At 39.6% G+C, this 21694-nt stretch overlaps 2 protein-coding genes across 2 annotated transcripts in view; one reads left to right on the top strand and one right to left on the bottom strand.

Annotated features, from left to right (window-relative positions):
* Nucleotides 1–3006: 3006 nt before the first annotated feature.
* Nucleotides 3007–10512, top strand: LOC135091726 (uncharacterized). The gene is made up of 5 exons (XM_063989637.1): nt 3007–3220; nt 6152–6333; nt 7127–7249; nt 7704–7889; nt 8444–10512. Exons 1-5 carry the CDS (start codon nt 3217–3219, stop codon nt 8615–8617), a joined length of 669 nt encoding a protein of 222 aa, XP_063845707.1. The 5' UTR covers nt 3007–3216; the 3' UTR covers nt 8618–10512.
* The window catches only part of LOC135091724 (uncharacterized), a 170726-nt gene continuing 158703 nt past the window's right edge, over nt 9672–21694 (bottom strand). Inside the window, exons 6-8 of the mRNA XM_063989633.1 lie at nt 17791–17968; nt 12998–13134; nt 9672–12396 (exon numbers count right to left, since the gene is read on the bottom strand). Of these exons, the coding sequence (XP_063845703.1) occupies nt 12113–12396; nt 12998–13134; nt 17791–17968 (599 nt within the window). The 3' untranslated portion in view covers nt 9672–12112. The remainder of the gene's footprint in view (nt 12397–12997; nt 13135–17790; nt 17969–21694) is intronic.

Below are 21694 nucleotides of genomic sequence, written 5' to 3'. Positions count from 1 at the left end.
CATCAAAAAGAATCACCTGTACACCAGGAAGGGAAAGAACACACCACTAAGAAAATAAAGAAGATATAAAGGCAGAAGGTAAAAGTAAGAATCAAATTCTGTAACCTATATACACAACTAAACAAGAATCTTCCTAAGCACATATATCTTTACAGAGATTTAATGTATATGCTACAGTCTGTCAAGCATTTTTGTGACCTAGAAAAGAATAAATTAATCTCTTACTCTCTTCTGTGTGTGTCCAAGCAAGCAATTCTTTACAGTGCTTTTAACAAGAGATGACTACAGCAAGGAAAAATCTATTAGCAATATTCCTCTAAAGTCCGTATTGCGAAACGCTTTGCTTTCTCACCACAAGTATTTTCAAAGGCCGCAGAGATGACTGGCAGTGTTCCCGAGACTGTTTCTCTTGTTAATAATGTAGAAATCTTGTTATTATGTCACTAGAATCATAAAAAAAAATAAATAAAAAAAAAACACTTAAAAAACCCGTGTAACTTCAACAAGAGGATTTTGAATGTAGTGAAGGTGCGGGCAGAAGTGTTTTAGAGTACGGCCCTAACAACGATATTCTTTGATATCTAAACTACGTAGAGTAAAGGTGTCCGTTACGGCTATCACCAGACTCACTCCTCCGCGCGATAAAGGAGATGATGAGATAAAGGGTGATGAGAGACTTCCAAGCAACAGAGACGGTGTGGCGAGGGGCATTAAGGGCTAACGTGCTTTTCTTCTGTTTTTCCTCCCAGCTACGCCTCACGAGCCTCGCTGGAGCGCTAGCAGGAAGATGCAGCTTGAAAATTCAGCACTAGTTTGGATGGTGATTGTCAAGGTTACACGTGGGAAGTGTTGATAGTGTGACCAGAGAGAGAGAGAGAGAGAGAGAGAGAGAGAGAGAGAGAGAGAGAGAGAGATGGGGAGGTTGTTATAGCAAGGTCATACAGCGCCGGTTAGTTTTACGAGAGGGAGCGCTACTTCTTCCACCGAGAAAATGACATAAGTAGAGTAGCAGTAACCTTTAGGGCGCGAGTCTATCATTGTACTATAGAACCATCTGAGAGAGAGAGAGAGAGAGAGAGAGAGAGAGAGAGAGAGAGAGAGAGAGAGAGAGAGAGAGAGAGAGAGAGAGAGAGAGAGAGAGAGAGAGAGTCCTTAACGACCTCTGCCATTATCTAATTCTAAAAAAAAAATAAATAAAAAAGAAATTTATACATCTCTATAACGTCTCCCTATCAACAAGAACCCGAAGAAAACGGAGACGCTGTGAGGTCAGACTCAAGTAGAAAACGGAATCTGAAGCCCAAGAGAGGGAGGTCGTGAGGAAACAATGGCTGCCTGACCCCCACAATCGTGTTATCTTTATCATTCTTGCTATCGTACGGTGGAGAGAGGGAGGGAGAGGGAGGGTGGGCCGAGTACACGTGTATACAGACAGCTAGGCAAAAAGGAGTATGGCGTAAGATGACGTGAACACAAGTGATTATTACTGTAAGATTTTCCTGTTTGTCTTGTCAAGTTGTGATAGTTTGTTGTAATCTTGGTATCTGCTTACGTGTCTGTATTTTTCCTTCTTCACTTATTCCCTTAAGTGGTTTCTTCCTTCCTTCTTCATCCTTTCTTTCTTCCGTTCTTGTCGCTTGTTCTTCCTTCTTATTTCGTGTTTCATTTATTTTTTATGTTTCTTGGTTACGACATTTGGGAGTGCAGCGATGCCTGCAAGTTCTCGTTATTCTGTATGTTTTTATCTTAATGCAAGTATTAACTGATGGGGAAAACATTTTTTTTCTTTTTTTCTTTATATTAATAACTTCGCTTGTTGGCTGAGATACATAATCATAAGAAAACAATTCGAAGGAAAATTACAGTAAAAATCAGAGTTATAAAATGAATTGATATTACGTACACTACAATTTTGACTAATGCAGAATCACTCCAAAGAGAATAACATAATAAATGATTGTTGATGACTAGTGAGAGGCCTTTCATAGCTGACAAGTAAGAGAGAATGAGAGAATGAGATCGAGAGTGAGAAATGAAACACTGAACTACTGTCACGTGTTTGCCTCGCCTGGCAGCAGCGTCGCGTGAGGGGGAGGAGGGATAAATACGTAACGGTACACAGACCGCTCATACATCACAAAGATATGACATGTGTTATGAGTATCATGACTTACAATGTATATCATAAGCCGTATGTCTTAAGTTATGAACTGAACGAAACCGTCTATCAGAAACGCCCGCCATAAGTTGTGCTTCATTATTTCGAAATGCTAAGAGAGATTGCCTCTGCTCGCCATCGCGTCAGCACTTGTTGCAGTCGCGGTGCTGCCACCTCAGTGCCGTGTGCACCGCCACAAAATAAATGACAGAGGAGGAAAACTTTTTATTGTTCATAATCAACGCTAAGCAACCTGGCAACACTCCACCTTTTCCTTTTCTCGATTTCTTTGATAGGAAAAAAAATATACAATAGTATGATAGATTTATTTGTTCCGTTTTGTATTTTAATTGTAAAACATTTGCTAACAACATATAATTTGACTGGAAAAACTGTACATATCATTATTATTATATAACGGAAGAATCTACGGTTAGCACCAATTTTAACTGCATTATAAAAAAAAAAAAATGTAATCTGGGAACATCATATATCGTTCATATCACAAATTAAAAGCCGTGAACAATGATAATGAAAACACACACACACACACACACACACACACACACACACACACACAGAAAGAAAAGAGATTACATAATCCCGGAAATTACTACACTTCCGATTACAAATACATGCAAATCTTTTCCATTCATAAAAACAGAATAACTGAGATAGGAAACATGCAATAGGAAAGACCGCCTAGCCTTCCTTAATACTATACCAGTTCCTGAACGGTTGTCACACGGGGCGAGGCTTGTTATATGACTCAAACGATAACACTACTGCTATCTAATCTGGCGTCATATTGAGAGATAAGAATCCTGGTGAACTGTCCATGGAACACCGCCTCTCAGTCACCACCCAGACGCCCCCAGCACCTCCTCGCCGTCCTTTGAATCCTAATAGAAGTGCATAAGAAGGATTTCATCGTGTTTAGTGCAGGTTCAAATAGAAGCGTGCATAGTGTTGAAGGAAAGTACGCCACAAGACGCTGGTCTAACTTATAAAGGAGGGAAATAAAAGGAAAAAGGAAAAAAAAAGTGACACACGGCAACATGGGTGAGTAGATTTTCTTGTGTGTGTGTGTGTGTGTGTGTGTGTGTGTGTGTGTGTATTCACGTTTTGCTGATGAAAGATGAACATTTCCTTCATTTTTCTATTTCTTTTGTTCTTTTCATATTTTGTTGGTTAGGTGTAATTGTTGATGCCACACACACTCACACACACACACGTAAACAGCCATTGCCAATACAAATCACATTCATCTGATCATCACATTATCAAATAGCCTCACGAATTACGAGTTAACGTCATCAACTAGCCAATGCATTATGAAAAAGAGCATTCATTTTGACGCGGTGCGAATTAATTAACCGAATAGTAAGCGAGAGAGAGAGAGAGAGAGAGAGAGAGAGAGAGAGAGAGAGAGAGAGAGAGAGAGAGAGAACTAAATTTTTACTCACTTTTAAGCATCTCAAAATTCTTCACGTGTTTGAAGCATAAGTGTGAAGTGGTTAAAGTAATTACACAGCACAACCCGGATCTAGAGTATTCCGCTCTAAGCTCGCGGGCAAGATAAGGAATGCCAACGTAACCCTGATATAAGCTCCACTTTTGTCCACCGCCGTAGTGTGATTGAACGTATTAACAGTTTCCTAGATAAAGACGAGAAATTCAAACAGACGCTTTTAGAGAAATTGATGTTTGTTGATGATTACAGTAAATGGGTCTTAATTAAGTGTACGAGTAAGTATGTGAAGGGATTGTTGATGTAAAGTATAACACGGACTGACATTTAGTACTTGAGTTTACGGAAGGTTTACATGTATGCGAATGATTCTTTTCTTTTCTTTTCCTTTCTTTCTGTTTGTTTCGATTTATGCGACGACCGAATAAGTAAAAAGATAAAATACGACATTTCTTATTATTTTTAGCTGATTTTTTTTTTTTCGATTTGATGTTGCTGTTCTTGTTCTTCTCGTGTTTCTCCTTCTTTTTCTCGCTTTTATTCTACTTGTTATGTCTTTGTCCTTTCTTTTGTCCCTTCCTCTTCTTGTCTTTTTTTTCTTCTGCTTCAGTAGTCGTAGTAGTAGTAGTAGTAGTAGTAGTAGTAACCACAATAATAATAACAATAATAATGTTAGTAGTTTAAAATTATTACTCACATCGCCACCACCACCACCATCATCACCACCATCACCACCATCACCACCACCACCACCGTCACCACCATTTGTTCTCCATGACGCACCACACAGAAATTTTCTTGAGCCGGAACTAGTGTTTATCACCACCACGCAAGCTGATAAGGGCGCGGCACTCCGGTGAAGGCCCCGTGGGTACCTGTTCCTGCATTACTCCATTGGGGATCATAGCCATAAACATTAAAGACAGGCATGCGCAGAAGAGTGAGGAAGATGAGTGAGAAAGCAAGGGATGGTTAAGAAAGAGAGAGAGAGAGAGAGAGAGAGAGAGAGAGAGAGAGAGAGAGAGAGAGTCATGCATTGTTTCGCTTTCTTTCTTTCTCTTTCTTTTTTCTCTCTCTTCATTGTTGTTGTTGTTGTTGTTGTTGTTGTTTTGTTCTTTCTCCTCTTCTTTTGTATTGCTCTATTGAAATTATTTTTGCTTGATTTTTTTTTGTTTTTAACTTCTTCTTCTTCTTCTTCTTCTTCTTCTTCTTCTTCTTCTTTTTCTTCTTCTCCTTCTGCATTGCGCCATTGCAGTTATTCTTACTTGACTTTTTTTTTTTTTTACATACGACCCTCGCAGTCCTCCAGTGAATGCTGAATGCTTGTTGACACACCTTTAATCAATCAGTCAACCTAACAATCTTATTATATCTTCCTTTCATTTATTCTTTCTTCTTTTTCAGTCCCATTATATATATCGAAATCAAGTCAAGATAGGGGTCTTTTTTTCTTTTTTTTTTTGCATAGTCAACTCCATGTCCTCAATTTTCACTCCTTCCGGAAAGTCCTGATTCACACACAAACGTATACGAATCATTAAGTTAAAAAAATAAACTCCACTTCCCGATCTTTCGTTCATTAACCTTGTGTCTCTTTTGCTTGTGTTATCTTTACCTTATCAAAAACTCTTGTTATTAGTCTTATACTTCTCTCTCTCTCTCTCTCTCTCTCTCTCTCTCTCTCTCTCTCTCTCTCTCTCTCTCTCTCTCTCTCTCTCTCTCTCTGTTCAGCGACACTTCCTGGTATATTATCTGCTATCTGTCTGTTTTCCTTGTTAAGTAAATGTTGTAAGATCGCATTTTCAGATTGTTCAAACTTTTATCTGGAAAACTTTGAACAGACTGTGGTGGAAGGCAATGGGTTTTCATCAGTTTGTCATGGTTCTAGTGACAGTTCAACAAGAGTTTGGAATCACCAGCGAGAAAAACACCATTACGCAGAACTCAGTCAACAATCCCTGTGGCTTTTGAAAATAATGCTAATGAGATCCCAAAGTGTTTCATGATGAGTAATCACCTTGTTAGTGTCGAGTCATTAGCTATAAAAGGATAAATTTATGAATGAGAATGATAGATGGAAACAAGTAGGTGTCTTTCATACATGGACTGTCACGTGTAGGCATGATGAGTACTAGCAGATTCCTTTATTTTCTTGTGTTCTGATGTCCCTACAATACAAGTCGTGATCTACGTAGTGTTTCATTAATATTCTGTTAAGGAGAGACAGCTCTTTTCATTCTGTAGTTTTATATTCAATGAGTATCCTCTCTTGGTGGGTCACACGAAAACAATGAAATAGAAACAGCACTGCTAATAAAAAGAATAAAAGATAATTAGACAAATTTATGGATGAGTATAATAGATGGAAACACGTAAATATATCTTATACAGGGACTTGTACAGGGACTCCCACGTGTAGGGCTGATGAATACTAGCAAATTCCATTATTTTCTTGTATTCTTATGTTCTTATAATAATGGCAGTCATAATCTTTTACACTAACTCGCCTCCCCCTGGCTTAGGTCGCCACCGGGGACACAAGGAGGAGGAGGAGAACGACTGCTGGGATGTGATGGCCATGCTGGGAATGCCGTTCCTCTACATCATTGGCATCGTGTGCGGCATCGTGGGCGCCATCTGCCAGGGCGTCATCACGGAGTACTGGGCCAACTCAGAGCTGTCCTCCTGCTACCTCTACTCCAAGGTGTGTTGCTTGTTAATGGGTTAATAGCTGCAGTGTTAGTGTTATAGTGTAATATTGTTGCTTCGGTAGTCTTACTCAAACAGATCTTACTGGGAAGTGAGGATGTTAAATGACCAGGTTACTTTAATTTTTAGTTTGTAATGGCAGTATAACACTTATTATTGCCGGATGCTACTTATGTTATTATTATGTCTTATCATTATATTGTTATTGTTATTATTATGTTGTTGTTGTTTTTGGTTTTGTTGATGTTTGTTTGTTTGTTTGTTGTTGTTGTTGTTGTTATTGTTGTTATTGTTGTTATTGTTATCATTATCATCATCATCGTCATCATCATCATCATCATCATATCAGCATTAAGGCGCGGCTTCACTTGCCCGAGAACTTTGCCTGAAGCATTCCTCGTCGCCTGAGAGAAACACGTCACACGCGTGCTGGCAACATGTTCAGGACATTGCTTGGTGCAGAGACCGGAACACGCTGGGGACAGTTGTGGCAGCTCGTAGCCTCGTCCACCCCAGTGTTGCCGACATGACAGTGGCAGAGTTTCCAACCTAATATGACATAGACGTGACCAGGCTCGAGGAAGGGTTTCGGACAAGTCAATCAATCAATCAGCCAGTCAGTCAATCAGCCAGTTAGTCAATCAGCCAGTTGGTCAATCAGTCAGTCAGTCAATCAGCCAGTTGGTCAATCAGTCAGTTAGTCAATCACCCAGTCAGTCAATCATCCAATTAGCCAGTTAGTCAATCACCCGATCAGTCAATCCTTCAGCCACTTACTCTCCCCACAGACCGCCTCTTCAGTCGTCGTGTACCAGTTCGGAACTTCACTCTCTGTCTGCAACTGGATAACGTACGGAGCTGTGGTGTCCATCATCATAGCCTTCCTCGCCGGCTTCGTCTACACGATCAAGGTGAGGCCAAGGGCAGGTGAGAAGGCACTGATTGATTGGCTCTCAGGTGTGCTAAGATAATTTTTTTTTTTTTTTGTTGGTGTTGTGGCGTAGCATCGACGTGTGTGTGTGTGTGTGTGTGTGTGTGTGTGTGTGTGTGTGTGGGAGGGGGAGGGTATAATAGAAGATTAAGTGAGAGAGAGAGAGAGAGAGAGAGAGAGAGAGAGAGAGATATCCTTATCACTCTTTCTCAACTATCACACTCCCACACTCCCTCCCCCAATGGCTCCCTCATACTCCCTCCATCCTCTACGTCTCTCCCTCACAATTCCATGACCTTGCCTCCCTCACGACACCCTTACACTCCCTCACTACCAAACACTCCCTCTCACTACCTCACCCTCCCTCCCTTATACTTATTCCTTCTCCCTGCTTTTATTTACACTCCCTCACCTACACTTCCTCTCTCCTACAGGTTAGAAATACCAAGGACCTGACCTACGCTTCGGCCTTCTCCTTGACTGGCATCATCATAGCCATGCTGCTGATGCTGGCGGTGACCTGCACGATGGCTGAGGGTTTGAGGCTCACCTGCAGTGCTATGGGTCTCAATTCAGCAAACAACAAGGGCGGCTCCTGTTACAGCAACCTGGATAAGAGGGTGAGAGAGATAAGCTCTGTGTTTTAATGGTTTATATACCTCCTTCTCTTCCTCCTCCTTCTGTATACCTGTTCTTCATCTTTTATTTCCTTTTCGTATTGTTCATCTGCCTTATTTCGTTATATTTCACTCTCCTTTCCTATTTTTTCTCAATTTACCTTTTGTCTGTTTATCCTATATTTGCTTTCTTTTTCTTCCTCCTTCTACCCTTCTTTTCATTTCTGTCTCTTCCTTCGTCTATCTCTTGAAGTTAATTCCTGAGTTTTTTTCTTTTCGTCCTCTTCTTTCATTCCTTCCCATATTTTTTTTTCTATTCCTTAGTTTATCTTTATCCTCCCGTCAGTCTACATTTTTTACCAGTTTTCTCTCTTCCTTCTCCAGTAACTTCTCCATAACTTACGTTTCTCCTGCAGGTGATAGATTTCTTCCCATTTCCCTATCTGTATTCATAACCTTACCTTCATCTTCTCTTCCTCTCGTCACTATAATTTGCTTACCAGTTTTCGCTCTCTTCCTTCTCCAGTAATTTTCTTTAACTTATCTTTCTCCTGCAGATGACAGGCGAGTACCTGCCTGTACAGACGTCTACCTTGGTGCGCTCCTCCCTCATCACCCTCAGCTGCGCTTGCGTCGCCTTCTTCACCATCTCCTGCTTCCACCTGTCTGACTTCTACCGTCGCACCCTCAGGTATCGCTACTCGGGCGTCGCCTACGATGAAAGGGCGTGAACTGCTGACAGAGGACGGTAGCTGAGTCTTCCCTCTTGACTTGATGCGTTTTCTGTAGCTTTGTGTGTTTTTATCGATAAATTTTAGTGTTTTCTAGTATTTTTTTAAATTTTGGTTTTAGTTTTCTGGTCTGGAGTGCGGTGTTTTGTTTATACGATTTTTTATTATTCCTATTTCTCGTCTCGTGGAGTTTTCTTTTTCTTTTACTTTTCGTACTGTTCCATATTTTATTATCTTTTCTTTTCTTTTGTGTTGGTTATTGAATTCCATCACGCATTTGTTCTCTGCACCCTTACTTCTCTTTAGTGTCTTGTACTGATTAGAGTACTTTTTTATATACGTACAACAATGCAAAGCTATTATTTCGCTTTCTTATCAGTATTAAGTTGAGCTCGTGTAGCTTATGTACTTTATATCCTGTTCAGTACATCTACAACACAGTAATTTAGTAGAGTAGAGGAGACTGTCTGTGGTGATGTGTGTGTCCTTGAGAAACTCGTGAGACGTCCAGTAAAGATTAAGGTGATGAAATTTCAGACAGATTGTGTTCAGAGAGAAAGAGGGGGGGAGATACAACAGAAGGTGCCGCTGAAGGAGTGGGTGAAGGTCCTAAGTGCTTTAGTTTCTCGAAGCAGTATTCAGAAGTAGGATATGGAAGGCACGGGGGGGAAGAGGAAAGGAAGAGTGACAAGAAGAAAAGACAATGAATATTAGAAGAAGGAAGAGAATAAGGAGAAGGACGAGAAGGAAGCGCTGATTTTGAATGTTCCGCAAAAAAAAAAAAAAAAATGGAAAGATAAGGAAAAGATGAAGGAAGAGGAAAAAAGATGAAGAGAATGATTTTACTTTCAATGTTTCATGAAAAAAAATAAAATCGTGTCATTTTCTCTTAGATTGAAATAGAGGCGTACTGATGAATGTAAAAAAAAAATGTCCCAACTGGAGCCCCAAGAAAGTGGTGAGATAAGGCTGGCGATCACTAACGTCGCCTTTGATTCTGTAATCTTTTCATGACCTCGCTCTGAAAGGATGAATGTTGCCAGATAAGGTGTAGTTTACTCTCTCTCTCTCTCTCTCTCTCTCTCTCTCTCTCTCTCTCTCTCTCTCTCTCTCTCTCTCTCTCTCTCTCTCTCTCTCTCTCTTTCCATGTGTTTTAATGACGAATCCGTAACTTTCTGATGATAGTGATGATGATGATGATGTATATTTCAAGTGATTTGTTTGTGGTTATATTCATGTTCATAAGATTACGTCAGCACTAATAGTCTTAAAAGATTGTTAGAGCAATGATTTTAGGAACGTAATGATTTGCGTTCTAATTTAACGTTGTCTTGAGGTTCCCGTGTTTCGTTTCGTTCACCACGTATAGCGAGTGTTACGTCAGCGTTTAGTAATAAAATATGTCCGAATAATTTAGGGAAGGCAGTTAGATAATGCATGAAATAAAATTAAGGTCATTATTTTATATAGTTCATGTATTTTTGGTAGCTCCATTTATGAAACAGTGAAGCAATAAATGAGAGGCCGTTAGGGTTCATATGAAGCTTCGAACCATGCAGACGGTGAGTCGAGGCTTCATGAGTCAGTAAAGAGAGACAGCAAGAGGATCACAGGAGAGAGGGAGAGTTGTGTGTTTTTTTCATGTGATTTGTGCTTTGTTTCGAGTCCACCGAAGAATTTGAAGGTGTGTGGAGGCCTACGTATATTTGATTAGGCCTAACAAGTCTCCTCCAGGTAAGTGATGCTTGCTGATTCTGTGTGTTTAGACCTTGAAATTTTCGGTTTGCACAAATTCTTAGGCCACAAGGGTTTTAAGGCTCCCTGTATGCGACACTTTATAAGTTTAGTTAATTATATTTTGTATCTATTGTTTACTATAAAATGTACAAAGGTAATGTCGAGTGTTTTTCCTTTGCCTGTCTTGAATTAATGATGTTTTTACTGATGGGTGTTGTCATCTTTTGTAATGGGACTCGTTTGATTGAAACCAAGTCAAGAATTTGTTAAAGTTCCCCTTAGAATACTGATTTTCTTTTTTAAGTAAAGAGCGTAATATCTCTATGAATAAACTAATTTTTACGGAAAACTGCTATTTTTGATAATACTCTATTAGTTTGGTACATAAGTCATGTTGTTCTTGCTGAGTAGTAAAACTAAAATATTGACATTCTTCTTTGTAATATAAAACGTAATATCTTTGTGGACAATTGAATTTTCATGACAAACTTTTCCTTGATACTCCAATAGTCAAATTCATAAGTAATGCTACTCGTGCAAAATAAAGTAAAGCATAAAGGGTACAGTACATATTTACCTGAGAGAATCAAAACAAAGGATACGGAGAGAGATAACGGCATAATTCATTTAGATATTCTAACAATCTAATCAACAGTGGAGGTTTTCCTCCTTTAAACCAGGCACGGATTTCAACACTCACTTGTTCATTTCATAAACACAATGGTAATGTAATCTCACTTCACTGACTAATACGTACTTCACTAGATGCTTCTCAGTATGCGTTGGCGGACATTTTACCGGAATTTTAAAGCTAAAGGGTGAAGGACCATATTCTGAAGCACTTCTGTCTGCACCCTGGCTACTTTCAAGTCTCTAGTTGAGGGTTTTAATGGTGTTTTTTAAGTTATAGTGACAGATTAACAATATTTCCACATTTTCAGTAGGAGAAACACTCTCGGAACTGCATTGAAAAAGGCTCTAGTTGACGTTACACTGGTTCTTAAGTGTCTTTTTACTGTTCTCTTGGCGGATAAACGATACTTCTACACAATTAACAGGATAAACACTGGAAAACCCGGCTAAGCAACTCTGGCTCTGAAAATAGTCGTGGTGAGAGACCAAGGCGTTTCAGAATACGGGGTGAAGCTGTAAGGTTGTAAAACAAGCACTGACACACGGAGATTTATTATGTGGCTGACAGACCGGCGTGATACGAGATGCCATGGCGGAGAGAGGGCAGTGAGGGGCGTGGTCATGATGAATACAATGTTGACAGTAGTAGTAGTAGTAGTAGTAGTAGTAGTGATAAAGAAGAAAAGAAAAACAAAGAGGAGAAGAAGAGCGATAATAATGATGATGAGTATCTTTTTATATATTTTTTTTACATTTAGTAACGTCACATATTTACATTAGTTGGAAAATACGTACATAACATCGCGCGTGCGTGCGCGCGCGCGCGCACACACACACACACACACACACACACACACACACACACACACACACACACACACACACATGAACGGAAAGTCTTAACCCGGAGGAACACACGGAGAAGAGCAGGGAAGGAACATAACACATAAAATATATATGTATATATATATATAAATGTCATATACTTCTCTATCATATTTTCCCGAAGACACCTATCGACTACTTTTGTGGCACGAAATATATGAACTTCACGTAGCAGGAGGACTTGGAACCCCGTCAGCGCCTTCTTCAGGAGTAAGGCGAGGGCTGGGACTCCTGAAATGACTATCTCGTAGCCCTTTTCTCCTCCTCCTCCTCTTCCTCCTCGTGTTCCTTCTGCTGTTTACTCCATGTGATCCCTTCAGGAAACAACACACTATTGACGAAGGTGCTTGTCCCTGTGGTGATGAAGGAAGCGGTGCAGGAGGAGGAGAGCACCCAGGAGGCCACGGTGACCAAGGCGAGGAGGGAAGGCAGGGCTAGGGAAGGCTGTAGGGATGAGGGGCCGCCGCTAACGTTCCCTCCTGACCCTGGGAGGCCGTCGTGCTGCATGGCGGCTGAGTTCTCTCCTGTAGAAGGGAAGAGTGATGTGATAGTGATAATTATATACTTGATTAAGAAATTAAGAAATTAAGATTAAGAAATGTATCATAACTTGCTAGATTATAGAAAACACAAGACTGAATTCGTAATTGGTGAAAATATCTAAAGAACTAAAATGGAAAATTGTGACGCTATGGAATTTATTAATAAAAGAGTGAAGCCACACCCTTCTCTCCCTCGACCTTCCCCGACAAAAAGAGAAAAAATGAGTACGTGCTGGTTCGAAATAACAAGAGATTTATTTTCCCTTTCTTCCTCAAAAGAAAAAAAAAAGTTCCTTAAAAAATTCTGAACCAAATTTCTGATTGACGTTCCCTAAAATTCGTGAAAAGAAAGGAAGAAAAAACTTGTGATGCAGAAACTAGAAACAAACAGAGTCAATCCAAACACCCTCGAAACAAGGACATGCAGGAAAGCACAAATAAGACGTAAAAAAAAAAAAACGAAAAAAAAAACATCCACGTCCTCTCCCCTACCCCCATGTCTTCCTAAAAAAAAGAAAAAAGAAAATGAAAGCACGAAGCATAAAAAAAAAAAAGCCATTGACCCACTTTGACTAAGCCTGACCTGCTATGACATGGACGGTGACAGTATCGCTGGTGATGTTCTTGTACCAGCAGGAGTAGAAGCCGGAGTCCTGGGGCGTCGCATCAGCCACGTAGAGACGACTCCTTATGAAGCCCCCCGCCTCGTTGCCCTTCACGCTGAGAGGGAGAGAGGGACGCGGGGAAGCTTAATATTATGCAAGAATCCCATCATATTAATTCTCAAAGTTAAGGAGCTTTGTTAACTTTTTTAATCGTAAAGCTAAATGATGGAGGTTGGGAGTGGCGCGGCGTGTGTCTCGCTCCCGTTGTCCGCCGCGTTAATGGAATCTAACCTCCACTTTTCCTGAATACAACGCGGTGCTACCAGGCCGCACCAAGCCCAGCCACCGCTCTCTTGTTAATTCCCACCTGAAAAATCATTCCGTGCAAAGTTTCAAGGTTATGGAGAAGTGGGTCTTGAGTGCCTGTCTTTTGTTCCCGCGTGAGTCTTTAAACCATCAAACCTCCACTTTTTTTTTTTTTTTCAGAATACAGCGCAGCGTAACCAAACCAGCCCCTCTTAATTCTTGCCTGAAAAACACTTTGCACAGAAAACTTCAAGTCTATTAATGACGAATGGAGTTTTCTTGCCTACCCCAGTGCATCTGTAAAGCATTAGATCTTAATACAAACGTCTGGGAAGGTGCAGCTACACTTAACTGAGACTTGAGTTCCTGTGTCTGACTGCCTTGGAGCTGGAAACGTATTATCGCTTTCACTGGCACTTGAGGCGCGTTTCCTTAATCACAAACCACTAAGATCGCCGCCTCAAAGCATTATACTACCTAGATATTTGAGAATTTAGTCATTTAATATCGTTCCTTTGTTGTGGGGTGGTTGTAATAATGTTGCGTAATGATTTAGAGCTGTGATTTGTTGCGCATTGAAGTGAAACGTCAATATTTTTTTCTCTCTGCAGGACTGTTTTTCGAAGGTCACAGAGATGATTTGTCGAGTTTCCATCGGTGTTTTTCTCTAACTAATGATGTATAATCCATACTAAACTATCGATAGAATCACTTGAAACGCTTGAAAACCGTGTAACTCCCACTAGAGCCTGTTGAAAGTCGAGATAAGATACCGAAGCGTTTAGAAATACATGTCCTGCTCACACATATTCCAAGCACGAGTGTCAGGATTCTACTGGAAAATCTGCTTGACTCATGCTGGTAATACTGCACGAGGCTACCAACTGCCACAGCCATGACTCCTGAAATTGTATTATCAGTAACTTAACCTTATTTAATCCTCAGTGACTCAGTGGTAGTAAAAAGATATATTGCAATAGGTTTGGTTCGGTACTCTGGCTTAATTAATGTTCTCCTTTTCTTCGGCATTTGATCCTAAGCTCTTGAAAGAACGCAGCTACAAAGGAATGATGTTCGGTTAATTCCTACTGTGACACTCGAGTGCAAATTAACACGTGCGCACCTGAATCCAAGAGTACAGGTGAGTGTCGCTAATTAACTATGCAAACGAGGGTGGTGTAGAAATGAATTACACAGAAAATGGGAGAGCAAGTACGCTTGTCATAGAAAACTGGTCGAGGTGTCAGAAAATGGTTCAGGTGGGCTTATTTTAGTCGCCAGAGGGGGTGTGGGAGTCTCTCTCTCTCTCTTTCTCTCTCTCTCTCTCTCTCTCTCTCTCTCTCTGCGAACGTAAGAAGTTTTCCATTGTAGAGGCAAACGTTGGGGTGACCTCTCTCTCTCTTTCTCTATCTATCCTACTCTCTCTCTCTCTCTCTCTCTCTCTCTCTCTCTCTCTCTCTCTCTCTCTCTCCCCTCACTCCAGCAGAGTCAGGAAAGAGGATTAAGTGTTCTTTGTTCATTTTTTATATACTCTTGCACGGTATGGTTATTTGCAGCACACGCTTCGCCTTTCACTGATCACAGGGGACACTTTTGAGTTGATCTGTATATCTAATTTTTTTTGTTTTTATTTTACGTGTATTTTGATTTCAGATACACACTGGATTTTTTTTTCCTCACTTTTTTTCCTTTTTTTTTGCGTGATTGTATTTTCTTCTGTTCTTTTTCCCTTTTAACCTAATCTTCCTATCGACTTGTAGAAAATTTCACTTGTTTTACGTAATTCTTTAAAGTACATGAGCACATCAATAAGTATTCATCTTACAAGGGAACATGACAGGATATCCAAGTCCATATGAATTTTGAAGTTTAAAAGCCCTTTTCTCTTTAACGTGACTGATATCATTGCTGTTTTCCAGAATTTCTCACTGTACGAATCAACCACAGCCAATGCCACAATCGTAAGAGCAAACTCGAAGCTTCACCAGAAATTAAACGAGCGTACAAGCCTTCTAAGCTCAAGTTGCCTTTTTAAGAAGTTCTACAGTTTCAACATCTCAACCACTCTGTTATTCTATCCTAGAGAGAAAGGTTATCAGATCCTTCACTTAAGATCAAGCATATACTCTTTGAAATCCGGTCTAATTGTATGTCATTTATTTTATCCCATTCTTTTCATTAATTTATTTAGTTTCCTTTACCCCCCTTTTTTTTTAACAATGAAGGTCCCACTGGCAAAGAAAATAAAAGAAAAAAGTCCATTAGTTGTCTTTCCCGTAAAAAAAAAAAAAAAAACCCGAAGCAAGTTTTTTTTCGGATTTTTATTGTAATACGCAGTTTTTAGTAATTCTGCGGCTCATGAATACGTCTGTAACTCAGGTGTGTATTTCCTTTCCATTACAAGTCCTGAAATTTACCTGCATTCTGTTTCCAAGCTGCTTTTATATACCTCTTTTGTTTGTAAGTTTGAGTCATTTTGTACCTTATGAATGTACCTGTAGCTCTACCTTTATGAGTACAGGTGTGAATTACCTGTCTACTATAAGTCCCTTCAGCCCGCGGGGATGCTGAAGGTGCAGGAAATGGACTCAAGAAATGGGAGAAAAGTGAGGCGACATAGTGAAGCTGTGAAGGAAGGGGAGAGAGAGGGAGAGAGAGAGAGAGAGAGAGAGAGAGAGAGAGAGAAGGGGAGGTGTGGAGGGGACAGACACGTAGAGACAGAAACGTACATACATACATACATACAAACAGACAGATACAGACATGGTGGGAAAAAGAGACAGATACATGCATACATAACATACATACAGACATACTGACAGACAGACAGATCGGATAAAGTGCAGCAATTAACACCGGATATTAACCAGCTGTTGCATTTCCTGTTGTATTTCTTGTACTGCGTGTATTCGATAAGAGAGTGTTGTTTCATTGCCACATTTGTTTATGCAGCATGACATTCCCTCTACCTTTTTCATGGTATTGGTATTATACATTTATATTGTGCTTACTAAAAAAAAAACGCAACAAATTATTAACACAGGTAACTTACAGGTAAACTTATTGTACTTATTTGCTTGTTAATTGCTAATATAACAAAGCTATTTATTATTGTTATTCTTGTTGTTACTACTATTACCACCACTACTGCTACTACTATTTCTATCATTTTTATCATTATTATTATTATTATTATCATTATTACTATTATTATTATCACCATCGTCATCATTATTACTATTATTATCATCACTACCACTCCCCTCCTGCAGTAGGCGCCGTGGGAGGTGAGAGAGATGGTGCATCCTCACTATTTACGTGGCTTAATTTCCTTTAAGCTTCACCTGGCGTGGGTTGGTGCAAGAAATTAACACGGCCTTACATTCAGGTTTGTGCATGAGTCTCCTGAACCCTTAAATGAGAGGCACTTGTCCTTAATCCCTTCATGATTCACTTAAAACCCTTTAGATTCCCTTTCTCCTTTCCCTTTCCTTACATACTCTTCCTCCCCTTTCCTCTGTGTCTTCCTGTATCCCCGTAATCCTCTTGATTCCCTTTGTATCCTTTATATTTGATTGGATACCCTTTTTCGTGTCCCTTTCCCTTATACACACACTGCCTATTTTGTGTCACTTTTCCTTTACATCTTTGATCTTATGATTCTCCTTATGATTCCTTCTCATAACTCTCTTTTACTTATAATTCCTCCACTTCCCCTTTGGCTCTTTTATACTTCCCGAATAATCTTTCGAGAAACACTTAACAGCCTCTCGTCTTTCCTTCTTCCTTCCTCTTGTTTAACTCTCTATAGACACACTGATACATCGCTGAGAGAATTTAATACTTTTCCTTGCCTCTTACCCTGAACGCCCCTGAGGTATCATATTATTGTGGCCTCAACGCACTCTTTCCTCCGCCCTTATCTACTTGTTCCAATATCCTTTTACTAGATCGCATCGTAAAATCTATCCTTTCTCTCCTTGTTTCTCTCCCTCCCTTTTTTTTTTTCAATGCTATGTCTTTGTTTTCTTGTATTTTATCTATTTTGCATTGTATACTCATCAAAATCACTAGGAGTCCGTAAGATACCCTGCATTAGAATGATTTCCTCTATTAGATGTTTTAGAATGCCTTGTTTTAATGTAACCCTACTCATGTTTATATTCTGTACTAGCTCGTACTCCTTAAATCTATATTTGTACCAACAGTCTTTAAACTGTCTTACATTCACTGTTTCTTTTTTTTTCTTTTTCATTAAAAGCACACGTGTTGGCATTTCCGGAGACATAACTTTATTCCATATACTTAAGTTAAGCCTGGAATCACCAAATCCTCTTTTATCATGCTGTAAAACGCGTTACTTTTTCATTATCTAACCTTAAACATAACTTCCTTGCATTCTTTTTATTTAACTTATCCTTAGAATCATGCAGTACCACTTAACACGACCAGCACCTGCACCCACCTGATGCCGCCCCTGGAGGTGTTGTAGGTGAGGATGGTGGCTCCTCTCCGCCATGTGACGGGGCCGTGGGGGAAGGGGACCTGATCCACGATGCACTTCAGCTCAATCATGCTGCCGCTGTTGTAGTGCTTCTCCTGCACCTTAGTTCCCCGTTCGTCCACCACGCGCGCCACGGGGACTGTGGAGGCGTTGGGAGGACGTGGTTAGAGTAATTGGTAGTGGTACAGCTTGGGTGCCACTGAAAAAAAGGCTTATTAGAAACGGTGACCACGAAGGAGGATTAAGCTGGGAAGAAGGTGACTGCTTCAGTGGCTTGATTGTTAATGAAAGAATCTCCTGTAGTTTAATTCCTCATTCTTCCGCCACCTACGCCATTGGGATTGTATGGGCATTAAGGAGACCCACTGAAGGTGCCAGCCGCCTAAGAAAATAATAATGAAAATAATGAGAAGTATCTTGAAACCTTCCTTTTGAAGCAGGCAACCAGAGTTAACCTAAAAAAAAAAAAAAAAATTAATTGATTAGGGTGATAGTGCGGTACTGCTGGCGTGGCTTGGAATAGACAGGTAGACTGATAAGTAAAGAATTTTGTATGTAAGTTTCCCTTTACAGTAGAATCGAGTTGGGAACCTTAGGGCACGATAAAGGACTGTACCAAAGAGCTACCTGGCGTCCAGAGAGAGAGAGAGAGAGAGAGAGAGAGAGAGAGAGGACGATCAATTATAAAAAGAAATATCTAAACTTGAACCTCTCACTCATAAACCAAATTCAAACTGAGAAAATATTGAAGAATTCCTCCACCACGCAGGAAGAGAGAGAGAGAGAAATAAAAAGGAAAAGAGAGAAAAAGTGTCGCTTCTATTTATTTTTTACTTCTGGTGTGGCGGCGGCGAAAGATACTGTCAATTTGGAACGTCGCTGACAAAAAGACGATCACAGCGATGCAAAAGAGCGAAGGAAGAGAATAACAAAGGGGACTGAACGATAAAAAGACGATCGTGGTGAAAATATTGACATTCCGACAAAGCAAAAACGAGAAAACATGAGTTATAGATGAATGTAACTCAAATTAAGGAATATTATGGATAGATATAGCCCAAGACTGGGAAGTTATAGATGAAAACCGCCCAAAAACAGGGAAGATATGAAAGAAAATAGCCCAAACAGGAAAGTTATAGATGAAAACAGCCCAAAATGTGAAAGTTTTAGATGAAAACATTCCAAAAAGAGGAAAGTTATGGATAAAAATAACCCAGCACTGGAAAGATATAAAACAGCTCAAAATGGTGAGGCTTTGGAGGGAAAGCAGCCCAAAACAGTAAAATTAAAGAAAAAAAAATTCTCAAAGCATTAAGCCACGAAATAAAGTCTGCCGAAAAAAATAAATCTATGGAGGAATAATTGCCAAAAATAGTGAAGTTATGGAAGAGGCAGTCCAAAATAGTGAGGCTCTAGAAAATAGCCCAAAACGTACAAAAATGAGAAAAAATTTAATTATTTCATTTTTCCTCGTTTCATTTGCTCTATACAGTACAGTAATATTTTTTCCATTCGTTTTTTTTTTTATTTTCCGCCTTTTTTCTTCTTTATTTACATTAACAGTATTGGTTTCATGCATTTTTATGACGTGAGTGTGTGTGTGTGTGTGTGTGTGTGTGTGTGTGTGTGTGTGTACGTGCATACAGATGTAGCGTATCCATTTCTTTTTAATTTTTTTCCACATCCGCACATTTTGATACATATTTTAACACATATTTCTACATATATTCATTTTTTTCACAACGGTTCGAAATATCTACGTATGTACATTTATTTTATTCTTTAACACTACGCATTTGCATTACCTTTCTTTCCATTCACTCATAATACGAACACACTGTTTTTCAAATCTCAGACACCTATTCTTATATCTTTTACTTTTTATAACACTTCAAAATATCTATGTACTTTTATTTTACTTTTTTTTCAATTCTACAAGGAATAACTCATTGCATTAACTTTCTTCGCATTGTCTCATAACACTAACAAACTACTTTTCAAATCTCAGAAACATCTAGTCCTACATAAACTCTTTTCTTTACACATCTCATAATATTTGCATATTTTTTCCTATTTTTTTTTTCTGTGCTTTAACATCCTTTGAATTCACTCATAACACGAACAAACTCCTTTTCAAATCTCACAAACACGTTTACACCTATTATATTTCGCACAGGTATTCACAACAGGTACTTTAAGCTTACTTGTGCCTTCGAGACCTTTGGGAATGTAGCTAATTACATTTCTCTTTATAGCGTTCAACATTATAAGGTTTCTTTTTATCTTCGCTCTATTTTTTTTCTCAAGTGTGTGCTCTCCTCCTCGGCCTGGGCAGTCTCGAGGCACTAATGATCTGTAAACCCGTCACCCATTGTCCCTTATGTGTTCTACTGAGGCTCAAAGTACAAAGGAAGGCAAAGGGAGGGAAGAGAAAGGTATATTGATGCACTCACGATTCATCTCCTTTTGCCTCCTACGCATCGTGCATCTTTCAATTCTTTTAGTTGAGTCTGCGCGATTATTAGACCCTTTTCTCACACACTCGTTTTCTTTTTATCCCTTTGGTCTTTTACGAGAGTTCTGTTTGTTCGCTTTTATGAACTCCTACGTCACTATTCCTCAACTTTCCTGCATAATTTTAATTTCAAGAAGCAATCTGGGGGATGAATTAACTGATATTATACAGTAAATGAGGAATAGAGTAATTTTAAAAGACCCATCGGATCACGTTCCCTGAGAGAAAACGAGAACCAGGACAGCACTGCGTCACGGAGTCAGGGAGAGAAAGGTGCACGCAACGAGTCTCTGTTTAAACCTGTGTCATGTCATCACCGTTGCTGCCCTTAAGGATACAGGTGAGGGATAATGATTACTTAATTACGAAGACTCATAATTAACACTGCCACCCTAACATAGAGTGAGGTATAAGCAGTTAGTTGTTCTCAGTAACATTTAGTGTATTATAGTTGGTATCCCATTTAATGACTTTTTGGAGACGAGAATTAATTACTTGATTACCATAATTTTCGTAGTACTGTAATTAACTTCTCAAGGTACGGGAAGGTTGTCTAAGGTTAATTAACTACTGCTAATCATGTAGTTAATTACCTATCTGCTATTAACTACTACTCGTTCTTTATCTTTAAACGACCATTAACTGCTTGATTAGAGAGAGAGAGAGAGAGAGAGAGAGAGAGAGAGAGAGAGAGAGAGAGAGAGAGAGGAGAGAGAGAGAGAGATTAACTGCTCATTTATAGATCTGCCTGTTAAGAGAGAGAGAGAGAGAGAGAGAGAGAGAGAGAGAGAGAGAGAGAGAGAGAGAGAGAGAGTTAAATGGAGTAAGAAAGATTGTTTGACGGAAAGTGAAGGAAAGTGAGGTGAGGAAGAAAACTTGACAAAGAAGATAATTGCTTTCTGCTGCCTAGTGAGGAGGAGAAGGAGGAGGAGGAGGAGAACGAGTGATAAAAGAGAGGAATGATGAGGAATAAAGAGGAAGAGATGGGAAGGAGGAGGAGATAGACGTAAAAATGAAGACATCGAGGCAGGAAGAGAACAAAAAAAGAGAATAAAGGGAAGGGAAGGAGAATATGGAGGAATAGGTGAGAAAAATGAAGCCCAGGGAAAAATGAAGATAGAGGAAATGAGGAAAGAAAGGGTGTGTGTAAGGTGGAAAGATGAGGGGATAGAGACGACAAGGTGAAAAAAAGGAATAATGGGAGAAATATGGAGGGAGAGAACGAAGGGGTGATGAAAGAATAAAGAAACATGTGGGAGAGAAGAGGCGGAGTGTTCCTTCACTTATTATTTGTGGGATAAGTGATTGGACATAAGTAAAAATAGAACAGGTGTATAAAGTCATCATCAG

Source organism: Scylla paramamosain, chromosome 38 (genome assembly GCF_035594125.1).
Source record: "Scylla paramamosain isolate STU-SP2022 chromosome 38, ASM3559412v1, whole genome shotgun sequence".
Taxonomy (NCBI): domain Eukaryota; kingdom Metazoa; phylum Arthropoda; class Malacostraca; order Decapoda; family Portunidae; genus Scylla; species Scylla paramamosain.
This window is presented reverse-complemented; position numbering and strand designations above follow the sequence as displayed.